This window comes from Diplotaxodon limnothrissa, linkage group LG14 (genome assembly GCF_057381915.1).
Source record: "Diplotaxodon limnothrissa isolate DT_005_m linkage group LG14, D_limnothrissa_male_GT1.1, whole genome shotgun sequence".
Lineage (NCBI taxonomy): Eukaryota > Metazoa > Chordata > Actinopteri > Cichliformes > Cichlidae > Diplotaxodon > Diplotaxodon limnothrissa.
This window is the reverse complement of record NC_140609.1, coordinates 9,549,340-9,573,548: the sequence shown is the minus strand read 5'-3', so window position 1 is coordinate 9,573,548 and position 24,209 is coordinate 9,549,340. Positions and strand designations below refer to the sequence as shown.

Here is a 24,209-nt window from a genome sequence, read left to right as displayed (position 1 = left end):
CTAACGTACTTTGGCAGCAGATCATGTGCGCTTGCTTTAGTTCTGCCTGCGAGTGTGTGTGTTCTTGTGCATCACCTGCTAGCAGTGATTTATTCTTCCCATTACGAGCAGCGGCCCAGGTGTAAATCGAGTTCTCCGGGATCACATGATGGACTGTGGCACTGCCTTTTGGTACACACAGCCTCTGAACACAAGCTGTGATATAACACTCGCCACTTAACTGCTGTCAACACATCACTCATTCTGTCGCTATGGTCCTCCTTCCATATGCGGAAGTGTCATTTGTCAGCTGCCATTGGCCAGCACGAGACTGCTAAACATGTAAGTCCATCCTCCCACCTCCTAATATTGATCTCCAATAATCGAATGGAAAGCGGCGCTTGATAGAAGACAGGTCGCTTAATGAAACAGACTTTCAGGCCTGTCCATTTGCAATACGAATTACCTCATGGGTTTAACTGACTGAAATGTTAAGTGAGCGATTAAAGCTCTAAGTACCTCATTGACTTTTTGCCTGTTAACATAAACCTTGATATTAATTAGCAGGCCAAATATTTATTCTTACAATGGCTTTCTCAATGAGCCACCCCAAAGACAGTAAAATAAAAGTTCAGTGATCAGCATCACCATTTATGAGCAGCAGTGTTAAACAGGTCCATTGACAGCCCTAATAGGCATGACTAGAGACAATATAAGAGAGAACAACCGCCCTCAAAGAATCCAGAATAAAAGCAAAACATTGAAACAATGAACACTAAGATTAAAGTTCATAAGATAAAAATATCAAGAAGCAAGTGACTCTCTGAAGCTACAAAACATGACTCTATGATACTAATAGTTCAAAGACATGATCCTCTCCATCTTTCAATTTTTCAATTTTATTCAGAATCTGCTGGGAAAAAGAACAACCTTAATCAAGCATTTGCATGTCTTTCTATCACACATTCGCTCTCTGGAGCCATCAGGACAAGTTTCTCTGGCTGATTTTCAGTCCTTATGTTGAGCCTCTTTAGGTGGCACTGCTCGTTCTTGGCTACCTGACAGAGGAGCCGGCGTATTTATGGAGTAAAGGCGTAAAGGAGTTGCATTTGCTCGAATTTTCTCATAAATAATTTTCTTTGTTGACTTCAGTAAATTCTTAAACTTAGCCAAATCAACAGATAATGCAGCACTCTGAGAGCTGGTATGCAGAAACACTCTCACTACTCAAAGTGAATATTTAAATACCTAATTCTCAAATACAACATGACTTTTCACATTTTTACAGAAAATTATACTCTTGCATATTTGGAGGCTAATGCTGTTATTTGCACATCAGCTATAGAGAAAATAACAATATTAATCAATTTTATATCAACTATATCATTTGTAATATATTGTATTTTTAAATTTAGTTTGGTACTTACTGTCTCTAAGCAACTGTGACCACATAATTCATTGGGATTAATAAAGTATTCTGATCTAAGGCCGGATTTAGACTTCTGTGAGGAATCTTTGTAGAGACTATGACCAATGTTACTGCCAACATTTCTGCTTGTGCTGCTACATTATTAATGTGTTAATTACCATGTGGTCGCGTCCTGGTGTTTTATATGCAGTGCAAGTTGACAAAAACGAATAAAATGCCGGGACTTTTTTCCCTGCTGGTTCCTGCTTTTTGTTGTTTATTTCAGGGGCAAACATACTTGTGATTCTAGTTTTTCCACTTCTTTTTATGTTTCCTCACATTGCATAGTATTTACAATCCACTTTGGGGGAATTTGTGAGTCCTTATATTGATGCTATGATTATTGCACCTTATATTGAGATGATGATGGTTATTCTCACTCTGTGAAAAGTAGCTGCAAATGCAAAGGAGGAACTGTCAGTACTGAAGAGAACAATCCCAGAAGTTGCGAGGTGCATTGACCTGATGTGTAGTTATATTTCTAGGGAGGTGCATGCTACATTACAGAGTAGGGTTTCAGAGGGGTTTGCAGCTGTGACGTTGCTACAGCATAGATTTCCCGGTGAAGCATAAATCCCCAGTAATCAAACAGTATCAACGCTGGCTTTGAACAGTCACACTTGAAGACAGGATAACAAGTTTTTTGCAAATCCTGATCTGTTTAACCCTTTCATGGATGAATTATGACAACCTCAATCAGGATTTTTTTTCTTAAGTATTTTTATTAATCTTTAGGCATGAAAAAAAGATTTTTGAACTTCATTATTTAAACATGTACTTTTCTAAGAGTTTGTCCACTTAGGAGGACAACATACATTCTGAATTTGGTGTAGAGTGACACATCAGTGTCCAATGTAGTGGTTTATGTGCAAGTATACCATCAACACTGACACAAATACAAGAAAACAGCCTTTGAATAGCTGTCACTGTGACCACCACCATGCGTGAAAGGGTTAAATTCCCAAACTGTAGTTCGTTCAGCTCTCGCTGTTTCTGCTTTAAAAAAAATGTAAAGAATTTACTGTAAGCCTGACCAAACGCACCCAAAGGTTTTCAGACACTGTTAGATGATCTGATGAGCACTTTGTCTGGAGCATTTTGAAGCCTTCGAACTGCTTAGATGTGCATTTCAAGTAGGCCTTCCAGCTTCAGTTCATTAACGTCTCCCTTCAGAAGAGAAGATGATGGAGGATTTCATTTGATCTCAGCGTGTCTGTGCACATGCAGACTTATCAATACTGTATGTTTCCAGTCAAGGTCTCCATCTCGTTCTTGACGAAGGCCTGCTCTCTCAGTGGGATTCCTCAGCACAGCTCTTGTAAATCTCAAGAGTGTTCACTCAGGGAGCTCATCCATATATATGTGTGCATGTATCTGTGTATGCCACTTTATCAGCACACTCCAATGCATGCATTAAGCTAAAACCAATATTTATTAGTGACCTTTGTTATCTGCAACTCGATGCGTCTCTGGTTGGTGGCAAGTTTCAGCTCTGTCGTCACATGACCTTTAGATCATGGTGCATTTATTTAGCAAGTCCCTGTGGAGCACTCGCAACCCCATAGAGGCTACGCTCGATTTTGTTTGTACATAATTAGAATTAGCTCACAAATGATGCTATATTGCAGGAAAAAAAAAGGAAAGAGGCTGCGATATCGAGTCGCTTGCGGCAGATTCCCCTGCGAGACTGTTAAAAAGACACTCTAACAGGGAGCCAAGTGAGACCGCCAACATGTATTCCCTCCATCCCTCTCTGTCTCTGCTTTCACACTTCCTTCCATTCATATGTAATGACCCCTGAGATGCTGCCGGCTGTAATGTCAGCGCCTTCACGGTGCTACCACACAACACTTATTAAAATGACCTCACATGTTATATTGCCAGATTATGAATTACTGATGGGAGTAAGACTCATGCCATTCCTGCTACATTAGATGGCTCCTACACAGCTGCTGATAAAACTTTAATTACATGCAGCATCTGGAAATGAAATATCAAACATAAGTTTATTATTGACGGTGCCTCACAAGTATGCACTAGTGTTCCTGCTCGAGATACAAAGATCCTGGAAATGAGCCCTCAGAGCAGGAAAGAGCTGCTCTTTAGCTGCTCACAGCCTTTCATGGCTGGAATACTACAACCAGCCTCCATTGGGATTACTATAGAGGCAGAGTTGTAGCTGGGGGAGAAAAAGAGAGCAACTGCATGTAATTACACAGCTTGTGTTCTCATTTCTTTTTGCTTACACCCCGTATCTACTTCCTCCCCCATCCTCTCGCTGTACCCCAGCTGCTTATTCTTCCTTGCTTCAATCTCACGCTCCACATATGCTAAGGTCAGGGTTGACATGGCATTTACTGTCATGCTCCTGGGTCATTAACCGAGCACCCACACTGCGTGCTTAACATTTATATGTTCTTAATGTATTTTCATTAGCGTACTTAGTCTCAAGCTCGTAGTTCCTGAGGATAGTCTTATTATTCGGCATTCCTTGCGTTTCTATTTGTTTCTAGCTCCCTTTTGTTTCTTGTTAAATCTTCTTTTGCTTGATTGGTTACACCTGTTTTATTTACCGACCACCTAATCAGCCTTTGTGTATTTGAACGCTCAGTTTGGGTCTGTCCCTGATTGCTCTTCACTTTCGTGCTCTGTTTTCTCTGAGGAATTTATTTCAAGTGATTTTGAATATTTGGATTCAGTTCAAAAAAACATTTCTAAACAGCATTAAAGAATGATTTTGATTTTAAATACTGTGTACTGCATTTGGGTTTCACAGCTGCCTATGACATTTACAGGCTGACAGCTTACTGGTTACACTGTAAGACATTATTTAAAGTAGATGATAAACCTGTACATTAATGCCAATCTGCTTTGTGCATCTAGGAGGGCATCAATTTATAAAAACATCTCAAGGGTGGAGGGGATGAAAATTAGAGCAGGGGTCAAAGTTCAGAAAGAATTCACCTTGCAGAGCCTCAGAGGGAAGCTGTCCCTGTCGGGGTGACTCAGCAAGGCTTATGGGTTTAGTGTTAGCACCTCACTGGAGGACGGAGCAGGTCAGTGTTAGAATGATACTGGAGGGTTAGTTTAACCTGGACAATACCACACACACACACACACACACACACACACACACACACACACACACACACACACACACACACACACACACACACACACACACACACACAAACATGGGATCCACCCTGGAAAAATGTCTATCTAAGGCAATTTAGTCTTATCTTCATTTATAAGATATTGTTTCTTTTTAAAGCTCTGCTACATTAACTTTGGTACCCTGCTGTAAAAAGTAATTATAGTTGAAATATCTAGAAGACTTTATTGTTACTTATCATATATGTGCTTGTTAGTTCTAGACTGATACATTTTTCTACCCTTCCAGGCAGTCATTAGCTTTGTATCACTTGAGAACAGTGCAGTGAAAATCATTTTTGCCAACAGCAGTGTAAATCCAAGTTGCAACTGAATCCTTAGCAGTTATCATATGGTTCGCTCTACTTTTTATAAAATGGAGTGGAAAGCAGAACCAGTTGTGTCCCTGGTGGTGCATCCACGCACTTCTGATTCACCTTAAGTTATTAAGAACCACCTGCCGGCATCCACTGTTGTGTTGTCACAAAGTCAATACCTTAAAACCCACCCAAGAAAAGCAGTCCCTGTGCTCATCTGTATTACTGCATGATACTCAGAGTGATGCAATGAATTATTTATCATAAACAAACTTCACATCACTGCATGCTGGTTTTCATGCTTTAGCGGCACAAGCTGAATCCAAAGTAAAGCAAACATTACACCTTTCGGATCCCTGATTTTTTTTTTTTTTAAAAAGCCAGACAATGAGTTTAAACTACAAAAATCACCTCTACCCACAGTAAATGTGGTTTTGGGGTATTGATGTAACTCACAGACTGTAAATAAAAGATGGATAAGATGATGGCCCATGAGGTAATCCTCTAGTGGATTCTCATTGTGAAGCTGGAAATGGTTGGTTGGTTTTTCAGGGCCAGAAGTGACCATTTTTAGACTGCCAAGTTATTAGCTAATGTGAGCTACCCTAGTCAAAAAGCTGCATCCATAGACAGATACCAAGATTTGCTCATTGCCATGTTGGATGACCTAGTTTCAGGTTATGCATTTCAGATTCTACTTTGCTATACAGAGGAGTTCATAGATGACACAGTAACGCTAATGTGCTTGGGGATCTTGTGGGTGCAAAACAAGCCCAAATTATTACTGTGTTTACTACCGTGTTTGACAGCTGGTATGAGGTGTCCATGGAAACCCTTTGCAAAGTTGTGCCTTTTTTGGCTTCCATTTCAGACGCCATTTACTTTTCTTAATTCAGACTTTGTCCTGCCAAACCTTTTTGACCTTTTTTGCAGGATTGTCTCATATAACCAGGGGTGCACATAAGTGGTCCGCAGGTGCGCATTCGCTGTCAAAATAAAAGACGCACACCAGATAAGAAGTTGCAACGCGCGTTTGCGTACATAAGATTTTCTGGAGGAGGACAGACATTTGTTCAGAACTCTTAAAGATGTCGAAGAAGCAAGCTTTGGTGTTCCTCCACCTCCAAAGAAATGTCAGAAGGAGTCCGAACCGCAAAAGAAGCGCATATTCTCGGAAAAGTGGTTGCAGGAGGTGAGCTGGCTTCAAACAAATGATGAACGCACAGAGATGTGGTGCAGAATATGCTGTGAAAATACCACTCTACCGGACAAAAACACTGCCTTTAATATGTACGCAAACGCGCGTGGCAACTTCTTATCTGGTGTGCGTCTTTTATTTTGACAGCGAATGCGCACCTGCAGACCACTTATGTGCAACCCTGCGTATAACAATATTGTCACCACCTTTTCCACCTCAAGGTGAACTTGTTTCCTTATACAAATAAATGGCAGTATAGTGGTAAGCAGATAGTATGCGGATTGTAGGCAGTGAGCATGACACCAAGGATTTGCAAAAAGTCTGATTCACTTTTTCATCATCACTTTTTTTCACTTTTTGTGCAGGGTAAGAACAATTCCTTATGCATATTAGTGACTGAGTCACTATTGTTCTACAAGTCTTTTTGGTTTATTCAGATTAACTTTGCAAACCTAAGCCATGCTGCCATGTTCTTTGTAGAGAGAAAAGTCTTTCTACTGGTAACACTTCCAAACTAGCCACACTTGTTCAGTCTTTTTCTAATTGTTCTGTCATGAACTTTAACATTTAACATGTTAACTGCGGCCACTAGAGTCTGAGATGTAGCTTTTGCATTTTTTTGCATTTTCTCTAAGCAATACTCGGTCCGACCTCGGAGTGAATTTGCTGCCACGTCCAATCCTGGGGAGGTTGCGGCATTGTGTTAACACATACCTGAATGCTCCAGACCAGCAAACTGCCAAGACTTCTGCTTTTACAGCAGTGGTCACACTTTCTAATTATCCGTAAATCAAATGCATTTGATTAGCAGCACTTGGCTGCTACCTCTGCTCTTAATTCCTGTGGAAACAGTAAGGTTGTACTTAACATTGTCCAGGACTGGACATAAAAGTCCTGTGAACTCTTACTTCTTCACATGATTGTATTTAATGCACTCCTATGCATGTAAACACAGCTGTTACCAAGGGAGACAGTTGTGTTTGAAATATTTAAACATTTGATTACAGTGGAACAAATTCCCATGTAGGGCCACCCAGAATATCTGTAAGTGTATGGTGCACGCAGTGCTTACAAAACACAGTGAATCTGTGATTTAATGATAATGAAATGTCATTAAAACTCATCCTTGCCTGGCTGTTTTCAGTGCTATAAAAAGGTTAGGAAGAGGGGAAAAAAAGCAACTTACATAAAATACGAGGGCTAAAATTACAACAAATATCTATCTTTGATCTTTGTTTGGAACAAGGCAGAGCGTCAGCTTTTGATGTTCTCTCACTTGGGTCTATTTTTGTGAGCTTGGTGTTTTTATTGTGAGATTACTGTGAGATTATTGTCTTATTTATACAATATGCTTTTGTGAGACATGACTAAGAGCATTACTATGCAGGCTTTGTAAAGACGCTCCATTTTATTTGATTGATCATCATGTTTGTCTGTTGATCAGATAAAACCACTCCTCTACACATCATCATGTATCCTGTTATCTCATCCCATCTCGCTTTTTGAAGATGAAAAGGATATTCTTCTGACACTGATTTATCCCCCTGCACCATCTGATTCACTGCCTTCTCACACAAATGCCCCTTCACACACATGTGCGCACTCATAACCAGATGGTCATCCAAATATACGAACATGTGCGTAAGCTTGCAGTGCGGTTACTATATTTACTCATCACTCAGGGGCAGGAGCATACACATAGACATGCTTTCTCACACGAACGTGCATGCTGCCAAAACTGTCGCAGTCCCCATGTCTGCAGCTGATCATATCAGCAAGCAGATAGGGGGTGACAATGCATTCACACCTCGGCACACACACACACTCCACGAAGCATGATCCCATTTGCAGATTCTTCAATTAAGCGGTGAGGCAGAGCTGCAGGGAGCGCGCTTTATTCTCAGCAGTAGGTTGCATTTGCACCACTCTCGTAGCTAATTATGAAAAAAGAGATACTTGGTAGACAGTGTTGTGAGGTGAATACAGATAAATTTAGACTTCACAACTTGTAGAATGACAGCAGAAAGGATTTGTGATGTTGGCTGCAATTTACCGGAGAAAGCTGTGTCTCCCAACAGGCATCTGTGTGGCATTTATCGAGGCTCCATTCATGTCACGTCACATGGTTTCGATAGAAGCTTTTCACTTCAAGCTTTCTGACAATAAATAGCATGTGAATTCTTAATGGGAGAGCTTAGCAGGGAATGAAAGAAATAGTTAACTCTAGGCAATTATCACTCAGTTATTTCTATTTAATGAAAGACTAAGAAAACATGTATTTACTACAGGCAGTTTGTGATCACACCTCTGAAAAGCAGGATAAAACCATAGACTGTATATGAAAGATGGAGAAAGTTGTCTGTTGCCATTTTTAAGGCAACCATGCACTAAACATGCCCAGGTTTATATTGTATTCCTAAATGAAAAAGCTAAATAAAAACAAAATAAATATCTTGCTCTTTCTATCTGCAGTTTGCATGTTCTTCCCGTGTTAGTGTGGGTTCTCTCTAGGTACTCTGCCTTCTGTCCACAGTCCAAATAAGTGCAGTTAGGTTAATTAGTGATTGGCCATAGTGTGAATGGTTGTCTGTCTCTCCGTGTTAAGGCCCCAGTATACACTGCAATGGTCCCTTTGCTTGCTGCCGCAACATCATCTCATAGTTACTTGTTTCTATCTCATCGACTTTTGCTAAATTTTTTACACAAACTCTCAGTTTTTCAAAATGTTCCAACATGTCCCTCTGTATATCTGTATATCTCTGAGCTTCTGTACTGGAATATCATTAAAATTGTGGTAAAAACCGAAGCAAGCACACGCTCGTGTCTTTAAACCAGCTACAGTGGCAGCTTTTATTCTCATACTTTATGTTGATCTTTTACATCTATATAAAACCCAGGATTTAAGATCATTTAAAAAATTTTATGTCATGTGTCTTTCAGTCATTCATATTTGTCATTGATTTGCATGATTGCATGATTGTAGAAACACTGTATAAAAATAGGTATTAGTAATATTTTTTTTCTGGAGTGTGTTTTGTGTGAGTGGGTTTGGGATGTTCCCTGCATGGCCATGTGCTGTCTGCTTGTGTGTCATGGAGGCTCCCTGCATGTGCCAAAGAGGCTGATTTGGGCTGGGGCTTGGCACGGGATTGCCACGGTGGGTGGGGAGTTGGCACGGACGGTCTTAGCTCGGGATTGTCCAAAACCCACTGATTTAATCCGGATTACGGCCATCATTTCTCTCTCTCTCTCTCTCTCTCTCTGTCTTTCTGTATTTCCCTCCACTGACCCCCACCCCCACCCCCGCTCCATCCCTCGTCTCCTGCCCACGCAATCGCTTGCTTCCTCTGTCCTGCTGCTCTTTCTCCTGCTCGTGCCTCACTCCTCCATCACGACCTTACAACCTACCCCCCAAAACCAACGCTCCCACTGGCTGCTCTGTTGCCATGGTGACTCATTTCACTCCTTTCACTTTTTTCAGTCTCACCATTGATACAGAGTGAATGATCAGTGAGTCAATTTTAGAAAGTCTATTTTTAATGTCGTGTTCTCCCATTGAACTCTATCACATGGTCTGTTGCCAAGGTAGAGCTACCCCCATTAGTGATACAACACCATACAAAACTGTAGTCACACCACTATGCTGGATATTTTTGTAAATTACTGTAGTGTTCTATGAATACTGTAAAGTACTGCAGATGGAAATGCCTTTGAGAAAAAACCCAGCAAGCTAGTGTGCGTTGTCTAAATTTAACACCTTACAGTACTTTTTTCTTTGGCAAATGGAAAAATGTATGAAAACGTAAAAGTTAATTCATTAATTTGCTTATGTATTTATACTGCTTTCATTTAATTTGGTTATGTGTTTTGACCTTGATTTTCATGTGTGTGTGATGTAGTTTTGACTGTTTGTAGGGCAAAGATAAGTTTTAAGGTTTGCTGTCCAACAGGCCACAAAGACCAAAATCATTGTTTGTCAGTCTTATAAGTAGTAGCAAAATCGTGGCAATGCATTCACACCTCGACACACACACTCACTCCACGAAACACGATCCCACACCGTTACAAAAAACATCTTAAAAAACGGTAATATTCCAGCAGCTGGGGCGCCAAAATACTACTGTAAAATAACAGAAAATAACTTCCTCATAAAAATATGGTTATTTCCAGTAATGACGATTCAGTTTGTTGCGCTAATTTTACATGGGATCTTGCCTTTTCAAGTGATTTTAAACATTAAATTAAGAAGATGTTAATGTGATTAAACAATGAAATTATCTATAAATAGGAAAAAAAAACAAATCTTAAGAAAACGGTAATATTCCAGCAGCTGGGGCGCCAAAATACTACAGTAAAATAACAGAAAATAACTTTCTCATGAAAATACAGTCATTTTCAGTAATGAAAATAGAGTTTGTTGCGCTAATTTTACATGGGATTCTGCCTTTTCCAAGTGCTTTTAGACATTAAATTAGGAACATTTTAACGTGATCAAATAATGAAATTACCTATAAACAAGGTCAATTAATATGGCAATATGAATCATAATACGTAAATGTACAGAAATATACAGTTAATAGTTGGTTTAAATAATAATGGATTGCATGCCCTGGGACAGACTGACAGAGGGGAGGCTGCCATATCGCACCATCATCCCCTCTGGCCATCACCAGTAGGTGGAGAGTCTTGTCCACGGACACAATACTGAGAATGTCCGAGCCAGGGCTCGAATCAGCAACCTTCTGATCACAAGACGAACTGCCAACTCTTGAGCCACGATCACCCTAAATAGCAATGATAATAATACTTATGTGATGTAACACAAGCTTATAGGAATCATGTTATATACTTTTCCATAGCATTACATTTGAATTCAACAGTTCGATCTTTCAAATAACGGACAGATATTTGTGAAATCATGATACATTTGTGAATGTGTTTTAACAATCTAAATATGCATATGTACAGACAGATACATTTAATAATCATGACAATTATGTTTTATTACATTACAGTGATTTAACGTTCATTTACATTTGAAATGTGAAGTCAAAGTCTATTTACGTAACTTTAAGGATATTCTAGAAGAACAGAACAAAACTGTAAAACGCACAGTAAAATACTTGTAAATTAGGATTTTTTCCTACAGTACAGCCATACCCGCGACCTTGTGGTTGTTAGTTCACATTCATTAGCCGATGCTTAGCGTCATGTTATTATGTGTCCCAACATCCAATGGCATGTCACATTGTTTTCATGGCCACACCCTCACCCCATGTGCAGAGGCCTATTTCTGTTCAGGAATGTTGTGAATACTTTGAGATTTATATTAATTGCAATTCCTACCTCTACATTTACTTTTTAAAATATATAATTAGCACAGCTAATATACAAAAAATATATATTTAAAAAACAAGTAAATTGTGTTTTACGATATGTACAGTGATGTTATGTTATTTTACCTTTGACATATAAAATCACAGTCTACTTATGTAAATTTCATGATATTCTAGAAGGACAGTACAAAACTGTAAAATATACAGTAAGATACTTTGACATAACTATTTTTTGGAACAGTGCATTTGCAGATTCTTCAATTAAGCGGTGAGGCAGAGCTGCAGGGAGGTAGGTCAGCAGTAGGTTGCATTTGCACCACTCTCGTAGCTAATTATAAAAAAAAGAGATACTTGGTAGACAGTGTTGTGAGGTGAATACAGATAAATTTAGACTTCACAACTTGTAGAATGACAGCAGAAAAGACTTGTGATGCCGGCTGCAATTTACCGGAGAAAGCTGTGTCTCCCAACAGGCATCTGTGTGGCATTTATCGAGGCTCCATTCATATCACGTCACATGGTTTCGATAGAAGCTTTTCACTTCAAGCTTTCTGACAATAAATAGCATGTGAAATCTTAAAGGGAGAGCTTAGCAGGGAATGAAAAGAAATAGTTTACTTTAGGCAATTATCACTCAGTTATTTCTATTTAAATGAAAGACTAAGAAAACATGTATTTACTACAGGCAGTTTGTGATCACACCTCTGAAAAGCAGGATAAAACCATAGACTGTATATGAAAGATGGAGAAAGTTGTCTGTTGCCATTTTTAAGGCAGCCATGCACTAAACACGTCCAGGTTTATATTTTATTCCTAAATGAAAAAGCTAAATAAAAACAAAATAAACATCTTGCTCTTTCTATCTGCAGTTTGCATGTTCTTCCCGTGTTAGTGTGGGTTCTCTCTAGGTACCCTGGCTTCCGTCCACAACTCATGTCTTGCCAGATATCAAGAAAGACGAGAAAATCAATTTAGCAAGCAGCAAAGGTGAATAGTCAGGTTTGCCATGTTAGAGAACCGCAAACTGTTAGTAAACAGCTACGGAGCCCTGATCCCATCTGACTCGAGAGCAAAGGTCCGGTAACTATTTTCACTGGTCTCTGTATTAGAAATTCATCTTCTCCTGAGATGGCGGACTCAGCAATGTCAGTCACAATCGGCTTTGTGATGCCCTGTAACAGCTGGAAGACTGCGTGTATCTGATTAAATGTGTGTGTGTATGCACGCACATGTGCATGGAAAGGTGTCCTGACAGAATTGGTGCTCAGTGCAATCGCTGGTGTTACAGGTCTCCGTATTTTAGTTTAGTTCGTTTAGAGTGTCTGTGCATGTGATTATGTGTGTGTGTGTGTGTGTGTGTGTGTGTGTGTGTGTGTGTGTGTGTGTGTGTGTGTGTGTGTATGTGGTGAGGTGGGTGGCCATGCAGGATAAAGGTCTGTCAGCAGGGGAGAGGGCAGCCCCCTCACTCCTTCTGTCGCTGGCCTGAAGCACCGGAACATCCCCCTGGGTGTGTGTGTGTGAGAGTGTGGGTCTCAGGGTTCCTGTATGAGGCTGGATCCAACCTGGTGCCAGATGACCTGCTGTGAACTACGAGCTATTGATAAACCTTGGCAAAGGAACAGACAGACTGTGAGAGAGAGTGTGTGACAAGTGTCCATCCATATTTGATGTGACAGGATTAAATCTGTCCGCGCTGTTGGTTGGATTTGGGTTAACAACTGGTTTACTTAAGACACACAGGAGAGATAAAGAGTTGAACCTTTCAGAGAAAAAGCAGAAAGAGAAGCAGGATAAAGGGTGGCGATGGGGTGCAAGAAAAAAAATCAGCAATATTTTGTCTGTTGTATTGCTGAACATCATTAAGAGTTTATATACCTAATAACTGTCTCCAAAGTGACCTACATGACTTTTTTGTGACCCTCTGAAAAGTACTTTTTTCTGGGTCCAAGCCTTAACTGCCTCAGCTGAGGCACTTGTCCTTTCAACATGCTGCAGTACTGTGTCCCTTCTTTTTCTGAAGCGCCATGGCTCCCAAAAACTACTCAGTTCTTATTCTACCCCTCTACAGCTTTTTATTAGCACTCATCTGCAGCCCGCCTTTAAGCTAAGCTTTTAAAAACTCACGGTGTACACCACAGCCCTCAGGCTCTCAGTGTCCCAGACACCAATATTTTAATGCTTCAGAAAAGATGAATCACTGTCTGCCCAACTATGAAATCAGTATAGAGATTAATTTTAGGATTATGAGTCTTTAGTAAAAAAATGTAATTCAAAATACAGCAATATTAAAATGACTAATCTCTAGGTAAACAGTTCATGTAGAAAAGGCAAAACATTGACTGAAATGCAAACCAGAATCACTGGTTATTGTCAGACAACAACACAGCTTTTTTATTAGCTTTTAAAAATATATGTGGTTGTATAAACTATAGCTGGTGTGTGGAACAGGAAATCAGCAGGATGTTCACTGACTACATTACAAAACCCCAAAACAGCAGTGTATGGAGGGCTCCCTGATTGTTAAACTTGTCCTTTTTCCACCTCTATGGCAGACCTTAATGCCTAAGTTTATTAAAAACTCAACCCTCAAGGCCTTTACACACTGGACGTGTAACATCCTGGAAGTATTGCACCTATTCCTGATGCTAGTGTTCACACCAAGCACCTAAATTTGAATTTGCGGCATTTATTTTTTGAACCAAGCCCATTTCTGATCCGATATGGCAAATCAAGCCACTGCATTTTGCAACAAGTGCACTCTTAGCTCAAAATATGTGTCGGAACTGAAAACACAAAAAGCAAAATAATACGATTTTACCTCAGACACTGAGATAAGACTCTGCTCTGGGGCAAACAGGTCTCTGAAATGATTCCTCTGACTCCTCAGATGTGGACCCAGCTCTGCCAACAAGAGCTCAAACTGTCCCACTGACATCCTGAAATATGTACTAAAGCAGTCATGATGCAGCTTCAGCATTGTCTTCTTTTAGCATGCTAACAGCTAGCTGTCAATGTATATTATTTTATGACAGTTATGCAATCTAGCCAGCATATAGCAGAACCAAACAGAGTCATCTTTTTATTTCCCGTCTCTAGTTAGTTTTTCCATTGTGATAATGGATGAGGTCATTTTCAGTTGCTCTCTATCAAATGTGACACTTGAAAGGCATTTTGAAAGACAGTTCCAATGAATGCAACCATCCAGCTCCTCTAGAACCGCTCATGTCAGGAAATTTAATTTATAGTGGAGGCACAGCAAGAAGATAACCTTGTTCCACTGCTCTCCATTTGAAGTCAAAAAGCAATTCAGATCGATTATCAGGGTCAGTGAGGGACAGATCTGAGGTGAAACAGATGACACAAGATGGAACTGCCTGGTCAGTTTGTGAGGGACAAAAACTAATGGATAACAAAAAGAAACAAGCGGGTTGGGGATGTAACTAATAGAAACTGAGTGGCAGCAGCGATGCGGGGTTGACAGTGGAGGTAGTGGTGTGACGTGCAAACAAAAGCCGAGCTAAGCACCCAACAGGTATCGAAGGAGACCAAAGGTGAAAGTCTGAAAAAGATTAGCAGGTTAACCGTATCAATGAGCCTTACATCACAACCCGAAGCAGCTGATGGACTCCTCAGCCTGCAGAGACAGAGCTCAGAGCTTTCTCTTTGACTTAATATTACTGGGGATTTCATAAACTGAAACTGTAGCATTAAAAGTCGAGACTATGTATCCATATTTTAAAATAGTTACTGTATCTTATCTCTAAAACTTCCTTTATCTTCTCACCTTAAAATGCAATAACTGTGGAGCCCGAGCCCCCCTTTCCCACCCCCACACACAAACACTTAAAAGCAGGGCCAGTATATTCTGGATTTGAAAATCTGAATTACTTCTAAACAACCTCAACATTGGATAATTTGCTGTGCCTTGCTGGCATAATTTACTCTTTCAGTGAACTCTTCTTTGGGCTTTTTGCATAAAGTGAACTTGCATCGAGCCCTTTGAGGCACCGAAGCTCCGCTCTGACTGGTGCGACAAATGTACCCCCCTGCTCGGCTGAAACACGCTGTTCTTTAGTTGACTTAGCTTCTAGTCTGCACACTTCTTTCTCTTCATCTCCCTTCATTTTCTGCCCCTTGCCTGTTGCCGTGGTAACTAGCAGAGGGAAGTTGAGTAGAGGGGAGATTGAAGGGAGAGAGGGAAGATAGGGGTGTGTGTGTGTGTGTTTGCTGGGTTTATGGGTAAAGGAACCACTGCTGCGCTTCCTCATCCCTCATCCCTCTTCTTCTTCTTCTTTTTTTTTTATCTCCACTGCCACATCTTCCAATCTACAATCCTGTGTTCCTTATTGATCCCTCGAGCCACTTATTTTCTGTCCTTCCCCTCCTCTTCCTCAATATCCGCCTCAATATGAGCTTAAGAGAGCCTCAGCTCTCTCATGATCGCATTCATCCACAGTTAATGAATTTTGTGATGTTTTTCCACCATATTAACATCTCAACCTTTCTCCCTGTCTAACACAGCACACTCAAAAATGCCTTTCCACAAACATCATAACACAGAGATCTACATTTGTTCATCTGCTATGCCTCATTATTATCTGAAACTCAGCTCCAGCGCATAATGAGAAACAACTCCCACATCACCTCGATTTCTATCATTTTTGAGGAAAGTTTAATTGGAAAAGACTGACATTAAAGATAGATTAAAGATTTCATTTCTAATACCACGGAGGCTGCACTGTGAATTGCACTTTAATTTCTCTGAAAGTTGAATAGTGTTGATTACCAGGGCAGCAGCAGCAGCAGCATTGCGTGTGTTTGTGTCCATGTATGTCTGCATACATATGGAGAAACAGATGGAACAAGATTTCTCCACTCACATGCCAGAGCTATAATTTTTTTCATGCTATTGTACATTACATCAATTTTTTTTTTACAATTAACTGCATGCCCGTAATGAGAGCTTTCAAAACATACAACCACCCCTTTATTGCTAGAGCTCTATTGTCAGATAATGAGAAAGACAAAAAAAAGATGGCGGGTCAGGGACTCGCAGTTGCTGGAGGAGAGGAGGCGTTTTGGAGTTGGTGTAATGTTTTTGCATAATCACCAATAAATTAGTCAAAAGGAACAACAAACACTGTCTGCTGGGAACCGAGGGTGTGAGTGTGCTGAGAAACGTGTCTGTAATATCGTTCAAGCATATTTATAAATTACCCGGTGTATAAATATGCTCACTGGCTAGACACTCAGTGATAAAGCAACACAAAAATCATGTAAATGAAGCTGATTTCAACTTTTTTGTAAAAATCTTTGCTTCATTTTAATTGTGCATGTTAATGTGAATCTGCACATTTCTCCACATGAGATAAGAAGGAAGTTTACTCTGTGGAATTTCATTTTTATTTTTTTTGTGGGAATCACTTGTGAATCAAGGCTTTACATAGAAAACTACAGACACAATTTTAAGATTATTCCGGATTATTCCTCATGGGGGCCGACGACTGCTGTTGTGGTGCAAGGGAGATAAATGGGGGCCCAAAGCTGCATGAAGAGTGAATAAAACCAAGAAAAGAAAGAATAATGCTCTGAAAAGGAGAGGGAAAAAAACAGGTGGGGTTTGCTCTGTGCGGTACGATAATCTAAAGCTATTCGATGGCATTAACAAAAAGACCCCTAATGGAAGAATCCTCCCTTGGCCCAGCCACAGATTACAGAACTGGGTTTGCGTGTGGAAGCTATTATATAATTCATTCTCTACGATGAGATTTTCCTCCATTGCTGGTTTTCTTTACTAACCCCTCTCTATCTCTCGCACGCCGTCACGCTACTGGCACATACCTCTTTTAATTTAAGTTGAAGATGTCTGAGCCACTGCGTTTTTGGTGACTTTATAATCTTTTATCCCTGTCTGGAACTCATTCATCTTCAACAGAAAGCTGATGTCTTCTGTTAGCGCTCACTCAACAGTTTCCCGTCCCCGTTTGGACGTTCCTCTGCTGCAGTATATGTGTGTTTGTGTGCGCACAATTACTGCTATACACTCTCCACCATTGTATTGTGAATTCCCTGCTTACTAAGCTCCTTAATGGAATCGCTTATTATTTTTGGGGTTTTTTTTGCATCTATTCCTTTCCCCCTTGCTCCGACATTCCTCTCTCCCTGCTGCTGATCACAGGTGAAAGGATTGGCAGTGAGTCTTTTATTTTTCATTTTGGAAGCCATCACTGGTGACCTGTGGTTTTGATAGGAGTTACATGTGAGCTGCATGCCGCTGGACTCTGGAAAGGATTAACTCTGCCCTTCAACTCCACATCTGCGCCACGCAAGACTGGCGAAGCCACTGTGCGATTGGTAGATTACCGTTCACACAGCCAAATGCCATCTAATGATTATCTGGCAGGGTCTCAGGTGCAGCACCATGGGTCTCCCCCTGGATTCACAGTCCACTCCCAACAGTGTCCAGATAAACAAATCCTCTAATTGATATGATAAATCTGAGAAAGCTTTGTACTTTACCTTTTACATACTGAGTTGATGAAATGCTGAAACTGTTTTGTTTCACAAAAGTTAGATTTTACTGTTAAACAGAAACTGATTTGATAAATGGATCAGCAATGAACAAATAGTGATGTATTATAGTAACACTGGCTGTGTCTAAAAGATGTATATAGCCACCATCGCATCATCTGATGGTTTTGGATGCATTCTGGGATAATAATCGGACAAGAGAGTTGAGTGCTAAGCAAGTACTAGTAAGCTGCATTCTTAAGGTGTAAGGCTGCCAGAAGCAGACACAAATCTGGTAATTAGTGCAGGCTAATAAAAAAATACTAAAATTTTACTTGCAAAATGAAGTAATGGGGCTACCACACAGGAAGCCCCATTATTTGTCAGGCAATTCTATGAAAATGCTCCAAACACAACACAGTGGAGAAATCCAGTTTGGTGACTGTCAGTATCAGAGATGAGACCAAACAGAGCAAACAGGTATAGCTCCTTGTGTCAGACACCTGTTAAAGTATATATACATAATGTTTTAGGCTTAAAAAAGGATTCTTCTGATCAAGGAGCAGCACCTAGGAGCCTCAAGTCTTGCCCCCTTTTTAGTGGCTTGCATTATGTAATATATGCAATATTACCAACATATTTAAATGAATGCAAACACAACTGCAAAAATAACACTAACATGTAAAATTGGGAAGTGTATCATTCACTACTGCTGTCTAAATTACACCCAAAACACTCCAACTGTCTGTTGTGAAGCTCTTTTTCAAGAATGAGCTTCTCTTCATTCATCATACTGTAATGCCTGTTAGCACTAACTCCATGGCTATTTTTATATGTCAAAATCTAATGACTCGCACATGCACAAAACCCATAAGTCCATGATAAATGTAATGAATGGCGTGTCCTCTGGGTTCATGTGAAGCAACGACAGCGATTCTTATTTATGACACTTTCATTTATCTAAACATTGGTGATTGGTGAGAGCACATCTTACACAGAATTCAAACCTCGTATTTAAGGGATTGAACAGTAATGCAACAATCGATCAACACACTAACAATATTGCTGAGCCTGTCTGCGGTGCACAATCTTGTTTTAGACAAGTATGGTCGCAGAATACAGTGCCAGACAGCCATCGGCTCATGGAGCGTGCAAAAAGCTTGCTATCTAAAGTGCTTGCTCGGTCTAAGATCTGAAAAATAAATGAAGGATGCCTAAAGTAAGAACAGAACAAAGAAAAAGATGTTGGCAAGAAAGAAAGTAGAGAGGAATATAAGAATCCAGTTTACCTAATATGTGTGTCTAACATAATGGAGGCACACAGACTCACAAAGTGTACAGATATGCCAAGTCATCACATGCAAGCAAATGCCCGGATAGACGCGAATAACGAGGCACACCTACACCGAGGCTGAGTTGATGTGAACCCATTTCAGGAGCAATAATCTCTGTCTCACCACACCACACACAGGAATAGCACCAAATCTGCAAACAAAGCTCACCTCCTTCTCACCTGTTGCTATGGAACTAAAAGGAAAGAGGGTGTATTGTTAACAAGAAAGCCAACAACACAGAGATGGTGCTTGGATATTACCAAGATTAATCACATTTCCAACTTAAGTGAGTCTAAACTGTGGTTGCTATGCTAGCTGGGCCTAAAGATGCAAAGAAAAGAGAGACTAAATTTAGATGTGGATATGTCATCGCTGCTTCCCCTCTTCACAAAACACACATACTCTGTTTGTAAGATACAGGTAGCAGGTTGACTTATGAGGACTGACGAGTAGCGTTAGCAATGCTCTGCACATAAATGTTTTTCTTCTGGAGTGTTTACTCTGGCTGATAAATGACATTTGGAGCACTCTTCTTCTCTGGTTCTTATCCGGGGGAACAGTGACTTAACAGTGACACAATGCCTCTCTCTCTCTCTCTCTCTCTCGTTAATACAGGTTTTCCCTTTTCTTTTCGGCTTTCGTCCTTAAAGCCCGTGCTTTGATTTCAGCGTCAAGTCACCTTGCTTAACTTTGTAGCCTTAATAAGGTCATTTCTATTGCCCTTTGGTCTTTATAGCTTTGTTTTCCTAATAATGAGTCAGCCATTGACAGTTCGGAACCCTTCAGTTCAATTCAGTCATATTTATATATCACCAATTCACACTAACAGTCCTCTTAAGGCAGTTTATACTTTTTAGGCAAAGGCCCTACAATATTGGAAGGTAACCCCAATAATCATACAACTCCTATGAGAAAGCACTTGGTGAGAGTGAGAAGGAAAAACTCCCTTTTAAGGGGAAGAAACCTCAGAGGAGGGGCAGCCATCTGCCACGACTGGTTCAGGTTGAGCGGAGGAAGATATGACAAAAGACACGCTATGGGAGAAAGAGTTTTTTCCATAACTAACGATGAAATATAACACTGGTGTATAAACACAAGGGAGTGGAAAGAGTTGATTGAATTGTTCAATCACCAAGAGAAGCAGTATGGGAAGATTTATCATAAAGGAAGTCCAAATCCAAACTGGGAGCTGGTTCTATAGTAGAGAGCCCTGATAGCTAACCCTTAGTTAAGACCAGAAAATAAATGTAGCTACATTCTTCTTATCAGTTTGCTCATATCGGGGTTAAATGGTACAGCAAAATGTATCCATGCACCTAACATGCGAGTAAAGAGAAACATGATGGTACCAGTCAGTCACAATAGCTCTGTGAGCTGCCATCTGTTTTCTCTCTAATGTTACTTTGACTTCCTGCTAGCATTTTGTTCAAAGGACTGGACATAATTTCATTAAACAAATAACTTCTGGTGGAGGGAATGAGGTTACCATAACCCAGCTAGAGATGCTGATGTATTTTAGGGAGAGGACATCTCATCCCCTCATCACCTCTATCACCTTTCTGATAGGGACGTTTTCTTGTAGATGAACACAACTCAATCAATCAATCAATCAATCAATCAATCAATCAATCAATCAATCAATCAATCAATCAATCAATCAATCAATCAATCAATCAATCTTTATTTATAAAGCACTTTTCATACAAAAAAAATGTAGCACAAAGTGCTTTACATAGTTAAAAGCAGCCCACCCCACCCTCCAACTCACTCCCCACACTCTCATTAACATAAATGATGTGAATACACATATATCCCCCCACCCCCACCCACACACACATACACACACGCGCACACTTAAAGAGTAAAAATTGGGCTGTGAGGAAACATTATAACAGAGAGCCGTCTGCGCCAGGAACCGGTCACAGACCGCAGCCTCCAGGCTGGGCACACAGCAGGAGGGAGGCCAAGGAGCCCCCCAACCAGGCTGAGAGGACCCCCAGAGACCCAGCAGCCATGGTCGATCACAGCCCCGGTGCAGAGAGCGCCCTCTGAGGAAACACTGGAGATATGACACAATAGGATATATACAGGGTAAAATGATAAAATAAATAAGAACAGGATACAATATAAATATAAATAGAGTAAGAAGATTAAAAAATGAATAAGAATAAAATCAATAAATATTAGGTAAAGTCTAAATTAATAATAGAATAACAGGATAGAATAAATAAGCATAAAATAAATAAACGTTAAGTAAAAGCTAAATTAAAAAGGTGGGTCTTGAGCCTGTTCTTAAAAACATGTACGTTCTCTGCGGCCCTGAGCTCCTCCGGCAGGCTGTTCCACAGACGAGGACCATACCACTGAAAAGCTGCCTCTCCGTGAGTATGTGTCCTGACTTTAGGGACAATTAAAAGGCCAGTACCAGAGGACCTCAGGGTCCACGAGGGTTCGTATGGTAAAAGCAGATCTGAGAGATAAGAAGGCCCAAGACCATTAAGACATTTAAAAACCAATAAAAGAACTTTAAAGTCGATCCTGAAACACACGGGGAGCCAGTGCAGCGATTCTAAAACCGGTGTAATGTGGGCCCGCCCTCTGGTCTTCGTCAGCACACGAGCTGCCGAGTTTTGCAAGAGTTGTAAAGTTGAAATATTCTTCTTAGGAAGACCAGAGAGCAGGGCATTACAGTAATCAATGCGACTGGCAATAAAAGCATGCATCAGCATCTCCGTGTTGGCCCGAGAGAGAATAGGGCGGACTCTGGCTATATTTTTTAGATGATAAAATCCAGTTTTGGTTACATGTTTAGTATGTGGGATAAAACCAAGCTCAGAGTCAAAAATAACACCCAGGTGAGATGGTGAGATGAAATGCACAGTATTGTTATTCAGTGCATTCTCCAAAAGAAAATATTGTATTAACCCCATTTATCTCTGTGTTGTTTGTCTTTTAGGATCTTGCTGACTGTCGTTGTCATCTTCCGTATTCTGATTGTGGCCATCGTCGGAGAGACGGTGTACGAGGATGAGCAGACCATGTTCATCTGTAATACTTTACAGCCGGGCTGCAACCAAGCTTGCTATGACAAAGCCTTCCCCATTTCCCACATCCGCTACTGGGTCTTCCAGATCATACTGGTGTGCACACCCAGCCTCTGCTTTATCACCTACTCTGTCCATCAGTCAGCCAAGCAGAGAGACCGGCGCTACTCTTTTCTCTATCCAATAATGGAGAGGGACTACGGCGGAAGGGATGGGGCTCGGAAGCTCCGCAACATAAATGGAATTCTAGTTCAGCACGGAGGGGATAGTGGAGGAGGGAAGGAAGAACCTGACTGTCTGGAGGTGAAGGAGATCCCCAATGCCCCACGGGGCCTCACGCACGGGAAGAGCTCCAAGGTTCGCCGTCAAGAAGGGATCTCCCGCTTTTACATCATTCAGGTGGTGTTCAGAAACGCCCTAGAGATTGGCTTCTTAGCGGGCCAGTACTTCCTTTATGGCTTCAGCGTGCCTGGGATTTTCGAGTGCGACCGCTACCCGTGTCTCAAGGAGGTGGAGTGCTACGTGTCCCGGCCCACAGAAAAAACGGTTTTCCTGGTCTTCATGTTTGCCGTGAGCGGCATTTGCGTTGTGCTCAATCTGGCTGAGCTCAATCATCTCGGCTGGCGCAAGATCAAGGCCGCCATCAGGGGCGTCCAGGCCCGCAGGAAGTCTATCTGTGAAATCAGGAAGAAGGACATGGCGCATCTGTCTCAGCCATCCAACCTGGGACGCACACAGTCCAGCGAATCGGCCTACGTCTGACGATGAAGACAGACAACAGAGGGGGAGCGGGATGAATGTGCAACAGAGAGAATGAACGAATTCTGATTTTAATTTAATGAAGATGGTGTGGAGGTCAAACAAGATGACCTCTCCTCTATGACAGAATGAAACAGAATGTAAAAAAAAGACCAAACCTCAGGCTCTGCGGCGCTGAAAGTTAGCAGAGGCTTGAGAAGGAAGAAAATTAGAGAGCATCAAAGAGGACAACAAATTTCGTTTTGCAAACATACATAATAAAGACATGCTGATCTCATAAGGAGATAGTCCAACTGCCATTTTATACTTCTGTCTTTTTTAACTAACGACCTTCTCTGCTTCTCGTTTCTTATGCGGAGAATTAAATCCTCACGGGGCTGATCTAGAGATGAGAGTAAGAGGGGAAGAGGGAGGAAAACAGATGAGAGGCTGTTTTGTGTTCTCTGGGGATATTCGAAGGCGACATGGTTGTTTGATGCATCCCATGGTGCTTTTCTTCTGGACTGTGTCAGCCTCAGTGAAAAAAAATGGGAGGGGGGGGGGGGCAGGATAGGGGATGGGACAGGGAGGATGAGCAGCAGCAACATTATTAAAAAGAGGAACGGAAGAACTGTCAAAGCCGTGACAGACTCTGGGGAATGAAGGCAAGTTTGAGAGTGAGGGAGAACAGGAGGGAGACGTCACGCTTTGGGAAAACATATGAACCAAGGAGGGGGGGGAAGACAGAACGTTTTTCTTTTGCTTCCTCTCTTTGCCTGCTTGAGATTTTGAGGTAGACCGACGCCAAGAGAGAAAGCGCTGCCTCCCAACAGCGTGTCATGCCTCTGCTGGAACACCGTTACAAGCCAAAACCAAGAGAGTAAGACTGACGATGTTTATGTTTAGTCTCTTGGCAAAAGTTGATTTTAACAGAAACACAGTGAGTACAATAAACACTCCCCCCCCTCTCTGCCCTATCCCTTACTCTTGCTCTGCTCCACTGTACAGACCTGTACAGACCCGAGGGGTTTTTCGAACGACAGCAGTGACCTTCGCTGCTCTCCTGCTGCGTAAACATCTGAGAGGAACTAATGAACAAACGGATGATCGGCCAGACAGCGTCAGTCTCTGC

The 24,209-nt window shown here is 41.1% G+C and overlaps 1 protein-coding gene across 2 annotated transcripts in view; it reads left to right on the top strand.

Moving 5' to 3' along the window:
* gjd1b (gap junction protein delta 1b) overlaps positions 1-23,101 on the top strand; it is a 29,500-nt gene extending 6,399 nt beyond the window's left edge. Inside the window, exons 3-6 of one of the 2 annotated variants that reach the window (XM_085370823.1) lie at positions 7,895-7,904; positions 13,068-13,090; positions 14,043-14,061; positions 22,252-23,101. In XM_085370823.1, the coding sequence (XP_085226949.1) occupies positions 7,895-7,904; positions 13,068-13,090; positions 14,043-14,061; positions 22,252-23,101 (902 nt within the window). The remainder of the gene's footprint in view (positions 1-7,894; positions 7,905-13,067; positions 13,091-14,042; positions 14,062-22,251) is intronic. The other variant, XM_085370824.1, reaches the window with a different exon arrangement.
* The last annotated feature ends 1,108 nt before the right edge of the window (positions 23,102-24,209 follow it).